This window comes from Talpa europaea, assembly GCF_964194135.1.
Source record: "Talpa europaea genome assembly, chromosome: 12".
Lineage (NCBI taxonomy): Eukaryota > Metazoa > Chordata > Mammalia > Eulipotyphla > Talpidae > Talpa > Talpa europaea.
Window position 1 is genome coordinate 17,576,638 of NC_140079.1, and position 15,670 is coordinate 17,592,307.

At 40.6% G+C, this 15,670-nt stretch overlaps 1 protein-coding gene across 3 annotated transcripts in view; it reads right to left on the reverse strand.

The window, feature by feature from the left end:
* SIK3 (SIK family kinase 3) overlaps positions 1–15,670 on the reverse strand; it is a gene marked incomplete at both ends in the record, with an annotated part of 214,797 nt that overhangs the window by 37,039 nt on the left and 162,088 nt on the right. For all 3 annotated transcript variants that reach the window (XM_084248678.1, XM_084248677.1, XM_084248676.1), the window contains 2 exons: positions 8,046–8,169; positions 8,676–8,800. In XM_084248678.1, coding sequence (XP_084104804.1) covers positions 8,046–8,169; positions 8,676–8,800 — 249 coding nt within the window. The remainder of the gene's footprint in view (positions 1–8,045; positions 8,170–8,675; positions 8,801–15,670) is intronic.

Sequence of the window (15,670 nt, forward strand, 5' to 3'; positions counted from 1 at the left end):
TGTTGCTTATACAATCACATCATTACTCAAATATTTTAAAATCCTAATATCATCACAGCAGAACAAAATTCTGGCCCAGTTTTACTCCAGAGTCCAAGTACTTGTTACTAATACTTTTTTGAATAAATAATCCAGATGTAAATGGACAAAGATCTCTATTCCAGGACTCTCTTGATACTTGGAATAACTTAGCCGCTATGCATAATTGAGAATTAAAATAAAATCAAAGACAGGAAAATGATTTCTGAAGCCAGACTGTCAAGGTTCAAATCTCGTCTCTGCAACTGACTAGCTTTGTGATTCGGGATATGTTCCTTAACCTTACCATGTCTCAATCTTCTTGTCTATCAAGTGACAATAGCAGCCTACTTTACAGGGTTGTTCTGAACATTAAATAAGTTAATGCATCAATGTCTGGTATGTAGAAAGCATTCAATGAATGGTAGCTATTAGCTAAATCTCTGGAGTCTTTCCACTTAGAACTTACATCCATTTCTCTATTTTCCTAGTTTGCTAAAAGGGTAATAATAAGTAGGGCAGTACCAATATTTACCCACGGGTTTTCTATTATGTTCAGTGAAGTCATGGAGATGATCAGGGGAGGTCTGCTGAACAATTAAGTAGATCTACCCTCTTTCCTGACACCACGTGTGATGTCTGCATTCGCTAACATGAAAGCACTACACAATTTTTCTCCCCAGAGGTAGAGTTTGTCTCAAAAAGAACTGCTTTGAGGCTCCTGCGCTCCATGGTCTTGGGAGACTGATGGACGAGCTACTTTAATCTCCTGTTCCGTTCTCTCTAATCAAAGTGCTTTTAGCCAAGCAAGACTTGTGTGGTTCTTGATGAGTACACCAATCAGGCAGAGTTGTCTGCATTTAAGGAAAAGCTTTTTGGCAGTGGCTGCAAGGTGCAGTCTCCATCAAAAACATTACACAAGCCTGGGTCTTGCCTCCCCAGTGATAAAATGCTTCTACAATATTACAATTAATTAAGTTACGATGAAGTCCAATCAATAAGGACTCAAAAATATTGTCCACAAGAGATCTCCACACACTTGCTGTCACAGCAGTTTTCCTACTGCACGTTAGTTTTCCTTTGGTTAAATAAACGAATGCTCTCACCATATTCACTAGTGCTGGTCTAATTGGTGACTAAGACAAGCTAGGCTTTATGAAGTAGTTTTTGATTTTTTTTTTTAGAAAACATATCGGTAGTAAATGACTTTGGTGCCGAAAAAATCTAAGTGGTTGGCTTCTCTCTGTGGGAGGGGGAGTGCGAAAAAGTATGTGGTCAGGCTAGGTATCTTTCTTCTTCAGCAACAACACTCAAAACACCCAGCAAGTTTCAACCTTTAATCCTCGATAATTTAGGTTCAAACTTTAGCCTAATTGCTCTCTGAGACATTTAATCCAAAAACATCAGTCTGGACCAAACTTCTTTTCCTTGAAACATAAAAAGTCAATTCCATAATAGATCAAAACCTTTTAAAAACCATAAGTCACTTGACTTGGTCGCCTACATATTAATCTATGTAATAAGGTTTATAAAACAAATTCATAATCCAAATCAATAATGTGTTCCCTATCAATATAACAACAAAACACAAGAGTCTGGTATAAGAGTTTATACGTAGGGCCTCCCCGGTGGCGCAGCGGTTGAGCGCTGGGTTGAGAGCTGCCCGCAGCCTCTGCAGCGCCGGTTCGATCCCCGGCTGCTCCCCGGCCACAGGAGGAGGGTCCCACATGGCGCACAGACCTCTCCTGCCACCCGCTGCTCCCCTCAGCAGTGTACCTCGGTCCTTCTGCCTGCTCTGCTCCCCGCTCTGGCTCTGGTGAATTCTCTTGCCCTCCCACACTTCTGACTGTACCCAGTGCTTGTCTAAATAAATAAATAAATAAATAAATAAATCTTAAAAAAAAAAAAGTTTATAGGTAAATGGTGATGATTATTAAAAAATAATTACTGAGAGGACCTCTCTGGTGGCACGGGGTTTAAGTCTCAGTGCTATTAAGCTATCACCTGCTGCTCCCCTCAGCAGTGTTATTTCAGTAGATCCGCTTGTTCTGCTCTCCACTCTGTCTCTGGTGAATCTCCTCTCACATACACTCCCACATCTCAGGCCTATACCCCAGTTTTTGTATGCATAAATAAAAATAAATCTTTAAAAAAATAAAATAAAAAATAATTACTGAATGTTTCTACTACACCAGATACCGTTAGGTACAACAGAAGATGATGATGTGCAAAACACAATTCTGGTATCAAGGGAAGCAAGATAGGTACATAATTATAAAACTAGGTGGCATAAAATCCATTCATACTCAAGCAATGCAACTCCAAAGTGTGTCTTTACTACATCGCAGAATACCCATAAAGGGAAGCTTGTATCAAACAAATAAAACTAGGAATAGAAATATCCACTAATTGTGAGGACACTTCATTCCACACATACTGACAATAAAGAGACACTTAGAATTCTTGAACTATATCCATTTGTACAGCACTGCCTCCCACACAGCTGTAGATACTCTGGAATTCAACTTGGCTAGAAGAAGCTAGACCATAGGCCTTCCCCACTTTTCCCAAGTGCTAATTTAGAAAACTCTACCAGCTTTGCTGGAATTTTTAGATCCTTTTGGGGAAAAAAGGTGGACAAACTAAGCTCAAGTCTATGTCACTAGCCTAAGAAAAGAAAGGATCTTGTTCTTAGGGACTTTCTTCAACCACACCATCTTCTGTAGTAGAGTAGCAATAACTTGACAGGCTAGAAAGTAGCTGTTCCAGCCTCCACACAAAGAATTAATGCCAGGTCTAGTGAGGCATAATCCTGCCCAGAAACTAAGAGGTGTAAGCAGAAAATGGACTCAGGAACAGAACTTGAAACTTTATGGTGCTTGAAGAATGTCTAAGTTAAGAGCAGATTATACAACCGAATGAATCCATTTCCCCCGTGCTTTCTCTTTTTGACAGCATTCTCTGATGGACATTGGGACTGAGGCCTAGGACATCAGGTAAGGACAAGTGTGGTATGTCCCTGAGGGCAGGAGAGATGGACCCGGTACTCATTTGCTAGACTGGGTTATTTTTCACTCTCTGCACTTAACTTTATTCCTACAGAGGCAATTCCTTGTTTTGAATTAAAAGGTGACCCTATTTAGGGCAATTATATTGGTAATCTCTGAACTTTATAAACGTTCATGTTATTTGTATACCATGTTACACATATTAGTTCTTTCTAAGCAGTTAAAATATTATATTATTTCCAAGAAGTAATAGACAATGTGGTTGACTGCGTGGTTAGCTATTTTACCTGACACAGCTCTGGTGAGGCTTGAGTGAAAATTGTTTGCTGTGATGCAAGGGGATGGGGGCGGAGGGAGAGGATGGAGGGTACAGGGGATCCAAGTAGCTCACAGGAAATTCTGTGGACACTGGAAAAGCAGAGGAAGTGGTTTGTTTATCTTGCCTTTCTTTGCAACAGAGTGGTGTAGCAGAACAAACACTGAATTTGAGCACTTAGTCATTTATAACCTGTACTGCTTTAGGCAAGTCAACAAATTTCTTTTAACTTCAGCTTCTTAAATTTCATCAACAAAAGGATAAAATAATTTGTGGCATTACCAATTTCAGACTATCGTTACACAACACAAATTAGATCAAGTATAGGAAATATTTTATAAACTTGAAAGCCCTAAGAAATGTAAATTTCTTTTTTTTTTTTTTTAAAGATTTATTTATTTATTTATACAAGCACTGGGTACAGTCAGAAGCACAGCAGGGTGAGAGAATTCACCAGAGCCAGAGCGGGGAGCAGAGCAGGCAGAAGGACCAAAGTACACTGCTGAGGGGAGCAGCGGGCAGCAGGAGAAGTCTGCGCACCATGTGGGACCCTCCTCCAGTGGACGGGGAGCAGTCTGGGATCGAACCGGCGCTGCAGAGGCTGAGGGCAGCTTTGCAACCTATCATTCAACAGCTGCACCACCAGGGAGGTCCAAAAGAAATGTAAATTTCTTGACGTTAATGATATTATTTAAATACAATGAATATACTTGGTAGGGGTTTTGGTAGTTAGCATTTTAACAAACCTATGCAGGCACTCCTTCATTTAACAACTATTTAATGAGTGCCTACCAAGTCCAAGGCTCTGCTTTAAAAACAAAATCCAATTCTAGTGGAGAGGTAGTGGGGAGGGGGTGGGGAACACAAATGTGAAGTAATGGTAAGGCCTATGGAAAAACTGAAGCCAACTGCCATATGTACAACACAGAGGGACCGTGAGGATGTTACACTAAGTGAAATAAGTCAGCTAAGTCAGTGTGATTCCACTCACACATGACAAATAAAGAAACACAGCAAACGAACAAACAAAACAAACTCTGGTGACCACAGGGCAATAGGGTAACTAATTTACAGTAGGACATGGGGGCTGCTGAGATAGGCAGGAGGCAGTCATAAATGTATTTCTATGCTACTATTTTTCAAACAGCAGTTATGAGATCAATTTAGGAGGTTATAATCAGCATTTTTTATGTGATAGAATAAAATATACTGCCATAGGCAAGTTTTGCTTTTTAAAAAAATATATATATATGTCTATGTCCATGTTCTAGGTCACAGTATAAAGTATATTTTTTACTAGAGTCATGGTCAAAAATGTTTGCGAGTCAGTGCTCTAGTCAAATTAAGGAGTGAAATTTAGCCTAGAGGCAATGGCAAATCATTGAAAAGTTTTAAGCTAGAAAATAATTATGATCATATATGTGTGTTTTGTTTGTTTTTATATTTGTATCTTGGAGAGATGATACTCATGAAGTAGTGTGGAGAATGGGTAAACAAGGGTAAAGACAGGAGCCGGGAATCCATTTAGCTGGCTATGATGTAATCTAGGCAAGAGCCACTACAAACGCGGGCTTAGGAATGGAGGGTGGAATCGCCAGGATTTGGTAATTTATTGGATGTGGCTATAGTGAGAAGCAGAATCAAGGCTAGTTTCTACCTTGGTCAGATGGTGATGCCATTCACTAAAACAAGGAACAAAGAATAGAACAAATTTAGGTTGGGTGGAATTAAACTCAGTTTTGGAAATGTTTCCATTGATGTCAAGTCGTGCCATGGAAGTGAAGCTGATTGGCAGCCTTCCTCCCAAAAGCAAGGTGTAGGCCAGAAAGCGCACCAGGGACTGAGCTTCACAAGCTCACTGAAGCCAGGGTAGTAAATAAGATGGCTCAGAAAGGCAATGCAAAGAAGATTTAAAGAAACAACACAGAGGATTTTTAGGACGGCGAAACTCTTGTTTATGATGCTACAATGGAAGGTACATGCCATTTAATATATTTGACCAAACCCACAGAATGTACCATACCAAAAGTGAGTCCTAATGTAAACAAAATCAACATAGGTTCATCATTTGTAACAACTGTTCTATTCTGGTGAAGGATATTGATAATGGGGAGAAGTTGTGCATGTGGAGGGACAGGAGATAGATGGAATTCTCTCCACTTTGTTTAATTTTGTTGTGAATCTAAAACTACTCTGAAAAATAAAGTTTATTTGAAAAAAAAAAAAGTAGCGGTGGTGAATGTTAAACACCACTGGGCAGTCATTAAGATAAAGGCCAAGGCATCCAGTCAATTATGTGACAACTGGTCAGAGCAATCCACTAAACCACCTCTTGTGTCTTCTTGTGTTCACGTCCCTTCTCCACTTTCCTCCCATTCTTTTTCTGTTGTATCACATGAAATCAGACTTTTGCTCCTGTCCCTCCACTTCAAGATCCTCAATGACAGTCACATTTCTAAATCCAGTACTCAGTTCCCAGTCATCTCATTTCCCCATCAGCAGCACTCCTTGCCACTCCTCACTCCTTCCTCTTTGAAACATTTTCTTGTTTTCTAACATAGACAGCTCTATGGTTTACCTTAGTAGACCATTCCTATCTTCTTGATTTCTGAATGTGAGTGTAATCGACAGCTTAATGCTGGGACCCCTCCTCTTCTCTACAATTACTGCCTAAGAAGCTTTCTCATCTCAGCTTCATACACTGATGATCTCCAAATGCACATCCTTAGTTCACAACTCTCAAATAAGTTATAGTAGCCTATATTCAACTGTCTACAGAATATCTCAATTTAGATGTCTAATGGGCATATCAAACTAATACACTCCAAAAAATCACCAAAATGTAAGTATTCTTCCCCAGTCGGTCCCATCTCAACTAGCAGTAAATACATCCTTCCGCTTGCTCAGTTCCCAAACCCTGGAGTTACCTTTAATTACTCTCTTCCTGCCATGCTAAATCCAACATAAATGTTGTTGGAGACAGACTGCCAAAGTTCAAGTTCTAGTTTAGCCACTTAGTAGCTGTGTTACCTTGGGAAAACTGTTAAATGTCTCCTGGCTTCAGTTTTATCACCTGTAAAATAGGGGTGATAGTCTTAGGTATCTCGTATAGGGTTGTTATAATAATTAAATGAGCTAATGCATGTAAAATGCTTTGAACTATGCCTGCCACACAATCTGCAGTATCTTTTGATCTCACCACTTCGTACCATCTCCACCGCTACAGCTGTGTCTGGGAACTAGCCACCAATGTCTCTCATGTGGATTTTGCAAAAGCCTCCCACTAACTTTCCTTCCTTCAGCCCTTGAATCTTTCGACCAACAAAGTGGCCAAAGTGATTTTTTTTTTCAAATAAAAGTCATTATAAAATTCCTTCAACTTCCTGTATGTTTGAAAACTTTCACAATTAAAAAAAAAAAAAGTGACATGGTGTTACTCCTCTGTCAAAACCCTCTGATCCCTTGCATTTCACTTCGAGTAAATTACAACTCTCTGCATTACTGACTGGACCCTAAAAGTAAGCTCTTGCCTCATTGACTTGGTCTCTCTCATCCTCATCACTCATTCCTTCAGAGCACACAGTCCTCCATCCTGTTCCTTAAACACTCAAGGTGTTCCCTCCCTGGGGCCTTTGCACAAGTGTTCCTTCTGCCTGAAAACTCTTTCCCAGAGAGCACGGCTCCCTCCCTCACCTGCCTGAAGTTTTCGCTGAACGCTGCCTTTCCCGGGAAGGGGTTTCATACATTTTAAATTAATCTTCTACGAACCACACCTAAACTCCCCTCCTCTGTTTTATTTTTCTCACAGCACTTACTAGTATCTGACATCCTATCAAGTCATTAATTCCAAGGAGACTTAAATCTAGTACATGCTTCCTATTTATCCTATTTTTTCCCTATTTATTCTAAATGCAATTTCCATGTGCTTATGCTTTGTTACCAAGCCATATAATCTGTATGTTCTTTCTTAAAACGAACACATGACTAAGCAAAATTAAACAGACTGCTTTCTGCAGTGTCTCTAAAATATTCTCTTCTTATGTGCATGTAAGTGGTGGTAAAACACTGTTGGTTCTGGGTATCTGGTAACTGTTTTCAGTTTTACATTTTTCCAAGAGCTATTTACCCTAATGGCCACTCACTTAAAAATTACTTTAGTACAGGGGATAATTATCACAGAAGTAGGAAACCTACTAGTGGCAAGAGTAAGATGCAAAGCCTGCTTTATCCTGGGCATTTCTTACCACCTTTCACTGGGGTCCCAGTAAATGGAAATATCACCCTGAAAAAGGAAGGGCACACTGGCAAAGGACAGAGGTAAAACAAGAGTACCTGTAATCTTGCTACTATGTGATAGGCCTACTGACTCTCTGATACATTATTTAATTTAATCCTCAGAGTATTAGCCCTCATAAAAACTGATGGCCACATAGAAGGCGGAAAATAAAGCTCACACAGACTTAGCAATCCACTAGTAGTAATGTGGAGAGCCCCGAGCCAAACTCAGGCAAACCCAGGCTAGGCTGCAAGGTGTCAAAGGCAGTGTCCTCTGCTCCTATGGAACCCTGCCTCCACAGTGCCAAGTCAGCACACTGGAGCTAAGAAGGCTGTTATTATACTCCACCACTCAATTCCTGGGATGACTTAATGTCCAAATTTCCATGAGTCCAGTCATAGCTGTGTGCTGGGGGCCGGCCCCTTACCTGTGGACATGAAAAACGGGATGCGGAACTTTCCACTCAGCACTCGGGCCCGCAGATTCTGCAGTGTGCTCCCATCAAAGGGCAGGGCACCACACACGAGCACATAGAGGACAACTCCAAGGCTCTGCACACAAACAGAGAGTATTCTCAATTAACCGCATCAGAGGAAACAAAAGAAACCATTAGAGTATGTGTACGAAGATGATGGTGAGCCACACATGAGATAACAGAATGAACTTTTTCTTCCTTTTTTACAAAAAAATGTGAGACATTGTCAAGGTCAATCATCCTTAGAGTAGTCAGCAATCTTCACTGCTTCCAAACATTCGTTCTGAGTAACATATCTAGAATCTCTCTTAGGACCCATCCTTAAGGATGACAAGTAGCAACAACAGAAAAAAATCTCTGTTCTTGGCAAGGGAACCCTCCTAAGCTTGCTCTTGGTGGGAGGCTTTGCAGATGCCATAGGCAGTGCAAAAATCTCTGGCTCAGTCCAGAAGACAAGTGCTTGTGGAAAGACTGCACAAAGAATTGGGAATGCAAAGACCTCAATTCACCGCAGCATGGGGCCACCTGTTATCAATAGAGGGTTACTAATGCTACAGGGTATCAGACAATGCGCTCACATACCCAGATGTCGACTTTGGGCCCATCATATTCCTTTCCTTCGAAGAGTTCAGGTGCAGCATAGGGAGGGCTGCCACACCAGGTCTTCAACAGCTGCCCAGGAGTGAAGAGGTTACTGAAGCCAAAATCTAGAAAGGCAAGCAGATGTAACTCATGTTATCTTAACCCAGCAAACACTAGTTTCTAGTCACTAGAATGAATGTTCTGGATGGCTAAGTTTGAAAAAACAAAGGTGGAAAGATGATGTTTTGAAATTTTGTAAGCAGCCACCTAAACTTAAAGTAATAGTGCAAGAGACAGACGAGCCGGAGTGCATGGCTGCCCAGTCAACTCTAACTATACATGACTGGCGTAAGTAGCAAAACCAGCACTGCCCCCGCGTAAACCTAGACTGAGTCAGGATATTCTTGCTCCTTTAAGAATGAAAATGAGGGCCTCTCTGGTGGCCTAGGGGTTAAGTCTCAGCACTATCATCTCTATGGCCTGAGTTCCACCCCTGGCCAGGATGCCAACCCACGTGGCACAGCAGACCTTGCCTGTCTCACCTGCTGCTCCCCTCAGCAATGTGTTTCAGTCAGTCTGCCTGTTCTGCTCCCCACTCTGTCTCTGGTGAATCCTCTCACCTCCTGCACCACTGGCTTACACCTCAGTTCTTCTATGCATAAATAAATAAATTTAAGAAAAAGAATAAAATGAAATGGGTAATGAGTGACGTTAAGAATCAGTATATACATGCAAGCCAGCTTACTAGAGCCAGAATTTTCATATTATTTTTGTTTTTATGAGAAATACATTTATGACCACCAGAGACACAATGAGTTAACAATTACACAAAGTGGCATTATTATCATTAAGATGGCTTATTCAGAATAATGGACATGCAATTTACTTACACTTTAAGTTACAAAATAAGAACCAAGAACATTCACAATTTAACTTTAGTTCCCTTTATACTCAACATCCCTCTCCATTTCCCCCCACCCCCACCCCACCACTGTTTTAAGATGGGAGGCGGGAGGGCTGAGGTTTAGGGAGGAAAACTAAGAAAATGAGCAACAATGGCAAGCCAAAGGATAGGGAGCTGCTGACTTATAAATACTTTCACATATATAAACATTTCTATGAGCAACTCGTATGTGGGACAGGCCAGAACTCCCTCCAGCCCCAGTGCCAACTGCAATCCCTGCGGTCCAGCATCTAAAACTGAGCTGCTATCTACTCTGAAAATCTTTCTAGTTTTATTCTCATCAACAATTTGGTCTCCCTTTGATATTTGCTTTTCTCCTTTGTACTGCTGACAGCAGTTTTCTAGCATGGCAAACTGATTTTGCTTCTCTCCTTGCTCTGTATTTGTTTGGGGCTAACTCTTCTGGTGCCACAACTTCCACCATTATCTGTCTAGTCAGAATCCTTTAAATTTACATCTTGACCCTTGCACCACTCTTAAGTTCCTGACATGAATTTCCAATACTTGTCTGGGAAGAAACACCTCAAACTCACCATTTCCCATATTCAAATAGGCTCTTCCACTGATGTTGCCATATTTATTAACAGTGTTACCCCAGTCAGTAGGAGCACTGGAGTCATCTTTCTTTTCTGCCTCTCACTTCCCATTTCAAACTGGTAATGAAGTGTGTACTGCTTCTACCCTGCAGGTGTGGCCATACAGTCCCGTCAATTTCCATTCCTACCATGTCAGTTGACACTCTATCGCTGATATAGACTGATGCTAATTACTACCGTAACCTATTTCATTCCCCTCTAAATCATCCACTCACAGCACAGTGAATGTTGCACAAATCACAGCATATTACTACTTGCTCAAAAACATCTGGTGGATTGCTTCTGTTTACGAAATAGTCTAAATCTCTTGGCATTGTCATTTAAAGGCTCTATCCTACTGTTTCAAGTAATCCCTGGTCATTCTCGCAATACTACACTGTTCACATCCTGTGTTTACAAGTCTTGCTTAGGCTGTTTCCTCTCCGTGCCAGGCCTTTTCCTTTCCTTTCCACATTTGAAATATCACTCATTTTCAAGGCCCCATCAAATATTACTTCCTCTATGGAGCCTTAACTGATTTCTTCAGCAAAATACCTTGTCAATGGCTTCCTCCTCCATGCTTCCAGAGTCCTTTGTTTATACCTCAACATCCCAACTGAACTCTGCCTTACGTTATACTCAGTTGCATTATGTGTTTATAACCTTCACAAGTCAGTAAATGGGAGGAATATTGTTTTATTTATTCAAGTCTCCACATAGTGTTTTTATACATAGCAGGGACTCAAGAAAAGGCCACTAAATTTAACTGCAATAAAACCACTGGGTCAAGTCTTCTCACCTCCTCCTGGCTATTGGAGTCTTCTCATACCGCAATGGAAGTTGGCCAGCTCCCAGAACCTCTATCTCCTAGCTATGCCTCCTAAGGTTAAAAATTAGTGATCAAAGGAGGCTCAGAGGTCAAGGCCAACATTAAATTATTTGTTGTGAGAAATAGAAAACTCTTATCATGAATGGGAATAAATACCTCTTCTGTCAAGTCTTCCTGGATCACCTATAAAAATGTCCTCTGCTAGCTTTCTGGTGTCCCCTACTACTTTGTCTATCTCCTTTTATTTTGAAGAGCTACACACACACACACACACATACATGCATGCATACATATATGTGTGTAAATACATACACACAATATATATTCTCCTATGTTCTTAAAAACACCTCATCTCAAGTAGAGATTTACTTACCCCCCTCTCATTCCTTACTTTTTCAAACCATAACTTCTATAATTAGTAACATTTCAACCCTTTCATTCTGCTGGGGCAGAGAAAGATTGCTTATTGTGTCTACCAAACAGGACATCTTGACAAAGGAAACAATATCAAAGGGAGTCATCTTCAGCAAGAGCTACAGGCTTAAATTGCTGGGAATTGCTAAGACAAATGAGTATAGAGAATGATATGAATGATATGAGATGAGGGACATGATTAAGGTCTGACAACTAGAGATGGCTACATCTGAGGAAACACCTGCTTCCACAGCATGTTCCAGATAAACAGCTAACTAACCTCAATATATAAACCCAATGACTAATAGCAAGATTACACTAAGATTCAATATCAAAACCCCTACCTATTATATAAGAAGCAAGTCATATAACCTTATCTCCTGTAATCATTCCAAGTATTATTCTATTTTTTTCAAAGATTTATTTATTTATACAAGTACTGGGTACCGTCAGAAGCGCGGGAGGGTGAGAGAATTCACCAGAGCCAGAGCGGGGAACAGAACAGGCAGAACGACGACGAAGTACACTGCTGAGGGGAGCAGCGGGTGCAGCAGGAGAGGTCTGCGCACCATGTGGGACCCTCGCCGGTGGCCGGGGATCAAACTGGCGCTGCAGAGGCTGCGGGCAGCTTCGCAGGCCAGCACTCAACCGCTGCGCCACCGGGGAGGCCCCCAAGTAATATTCTTATTCCTAAATCTAAGGTGTTGCTCCTTTAAGCAAAATTTGCTTTTCCCCCAGCTGCTATGCCATCCCCCCCCCCCCCCATTAAAGACAGTTTCTTCCAGAGAAGGATCCTGGGGCAGCCCAGTTCATGCTTTAACGTACTAAATCTAACAGGTACTGATCTACCCTCTTTCTTCAATGTAGATATTACTCTAAGTCAAGTCTCACTGGAAGCATACTACTGTCTTATCTTCCTACCGGTGCTTCTTCACAAGTATTTTACATCAATCTTCAATATTGCTGTGCAGCTTTGAAGTTAAATTCTGGAGAGTTCACTGTCCATTCAGCTATAATGATTTTTTTGAACATTTAAATCAGCGATGTGGGAGAAACCTGAAATTATTAACATATGCTAAATCTGGAACTCACTTTGAAAGTTCAGTTCCTTCTAATCAACACTTCAGGGACAGAATAAGTGGGATGGGAAGAATAACTCCTATTTATTCTCTCAGTTGCTACACATTTTTAGGAAAACTGGAAGGAAGAAAATAAAAGTCGTCAAAATTCAAGCCAGTCTATTTTGGGTTTTGTTGTTAGTTTAAGGAAGTGCCAGGAGAGTGCTGCTGGGATATGTGGTAGGCAGAGCAGGTGGGGTGGGGGAGTTGGGAAACAGCTACAATACAGAAGAGAATTACTCAGATTTGTGTTGGGTTTTCATTATCTACACATAAAGACAACTGCAAGATGACCCAACTTGAAAGAGAAAATTCTAACACCAAAATGTAAAGCCATGAGAAAGAAAGAATAAGAATTCTTGCTGGCTTGGGCAGAAATGCCAAGGAAGGAGGTAAAGAAAAGTTTTCAGAATGTAAGTTCGATTAGGTACCTTGAACCTAGAAAATCATATTTCCATAATGAAATTGTTCATCGTATTTTGGCTCTGAAGCTGCTCTTACTCATATTTCATTATTTCTAAATACTAAAGCTTCTTAATCTGAATGTCTCCTAAATAAGTCCCCCTGTTTCCTTCACTCACATATTTAACATACAATTATGGAACTCTTTCAAAGGGTAAAGCAATGTTTTGGTTCCAAAAATCAAAGGCAGAAAAGCCATATTCCCAAGGAAGAACTAAAAAAAACAAGGAGAATTAAATGAATGGGTAAAACCTGGAGAAAGAGAGGGGTGAGGTTTGTGGAAAGGGTTTTCTGGGTGGTAATTGGGGAAGAGACCAGCAAAGGTAGATCACTTGGAACTAGCACGCCAAGTTCAAGTAACAATATTGTCCAAGGAATGGTGTTGGGTTTATAAAAGTATGTGGCAAGACAGGAGATTATACAGCAGCACACAAAGCACAGGAGCAGATAAAATACAGCTTTAAATGAAAGAACAGGACTTAGACATCATCCTTTGGAACTTTGCTTTTCTTTTATATATATATATTTTTTTTTACATCATTGTTTGTTTTAAGCAATGTTTGCTACCCCCGCCCCCAGGTGTAGTCCCTATAGAATTTCCTTCACCAATGCACCTGTGCACCACCACCTCAGTCCCCTGTGCTTCTCCCTTCCTCCAATCTCTCTCCCCCCTCCTCCCCTGCAGGATGTCTCTGGTTTATAATTGTCTGTTAGTTTTTCTTGTGTTGTGTTGTGTTTTGTATTGTTATTATTTTTTTCCCCTGATGTCTTATTTGCTTCTCCTATATTCCTCCTCAAAACCACAATGAGACCACTTACACCAGTAAGAATGGCAGATATCAAAAAAACTAGCAACAACAAATGTTGGTGAGGATATACTCAAAAAGGAACTCCCCTACATTGCTGGTGGGAGTGTAAACTGGTCTGATCACTATGGAAAGCTGTCTAGAAGTTCCTCAGTCTACTAAAAATGGAGCTACCATATGACCCGGCAATTCCACTCCTAAGGATCTACCCAATGGATCTTTGCTTTTCTTCTTTGCTCCCAAATTTAAACATTTTATCAGACTTCAGATACAAAGAATTTAATTATAAATTAATTATAATCTTTGGTACATGACACACTCACCATTGCTCTCCTCATGGCCTTTTTTCCTTCAGATGTTTTTCTACAGACTGAGATCTATTTCACATCCCTTAAAATTTACTCACTTAAAATTGCACTGCTCGGTGGGTGGGTTTTCATGTGTTCAGAGAGTTATACAATCACGATCTCAGTCAATTTTAGAGCATTTTCATCACCCCCAAACAAACTGTACCAATTACAAGATACGTCCCCCCTTCAATTCTCCCACTAAGAACCCAGTCCTAGGCAATCACTGATCAATGCTCTGTCTCTACAAATTTATCTATTCTGGACCTTTCATATAAAAGGAATCATATGTGGTCTTGAACGACTGGCTTCTTTCACTCAGCACAATGTGTTCAAGGCTCACCCATGTTGCAGCATATAGTTCATTCTTTCTTGCTGCTGAATATTATTCCATGAAACAGGTATACAGCTTTTACTTATCCACTTAAAAGCTGACATTTAGGTTGTTTCCACTTTTTGGAATTAAACATAATGTTGTTATCAGTTTTTTTGTGCATGTTTGTGTGTGTGTGTGTGTGTGTGTGTGTGTGATTTACTTTGGGTATGTACCTGGGAGTGAAAATGCTGGGTCATATGGGATGGTAACACCATGTTAAACCCTTTACATTCCCACCAACAATGTATGGTTCCAATTTCTCTACACCCTTGTCAACACTTACTACTGTTTTTCCCTTTTTTAATTACAATTAAACTAATGTGGTAACATGTTTTACTATGGTTTAAACTTGCATTTCCCTAGTGGCAAATGACGTTAAGCATCACTTCATATGCTTATTGGCCATTTGTATATCTTCTTTGAACAAATGTCTATTAAAATGTTTGCCTATTTTTAAATTAAGGTTTAATATTGAATCATGCGGGTTTCTGTGTATTTTGAATACAAATCCATTGATATAATTTGCAAATATTTTCTCCTATTCTGTGAATTATCTTTTCACATTCTAGATGGTGTCCTTTCATATACATAAGCTTTAAATTATTATGAAGTCCTATTTATCTAGATTTTCTTTTGCCACTTTTACTTTTGCTGGTGAAAGGTCATGAAAGTCATGAAGACTCACCACTACAGTTTCCAGAAGTGTTGTTTATTTTCAGTAATGCCATGAGCACCCCTGAACAAACTACCACCTAAATAAAAAACTACTGTTTTGATAATTATTTCTATCTAATCATCTGCACAACCCATCCCTTCTCATTCTCTCCCAACCATTGATTGTCGGCTGTTTATACATCAGAAATACCAGTACAGTTTAGAATGTAGTGTGATCCATAAACCTTACTATAAGACCTAATGGGGGCCTCCCCGGTGGCGCAGCGGTTGAGCGCTGGGTTGCGAAGCTGCCCGCGGCCTCTGCGGTGCCGGTTCGATCCCCGGCTGCTCCCCCGCCACCGGAGGAGGGTCCCGCATGGCGCGCAGACCTCTCCTGCCGCCGGCTGCTCCCCTCAGCACTGTACTTCGGTCCTTCTGCCTGCTCTGCTC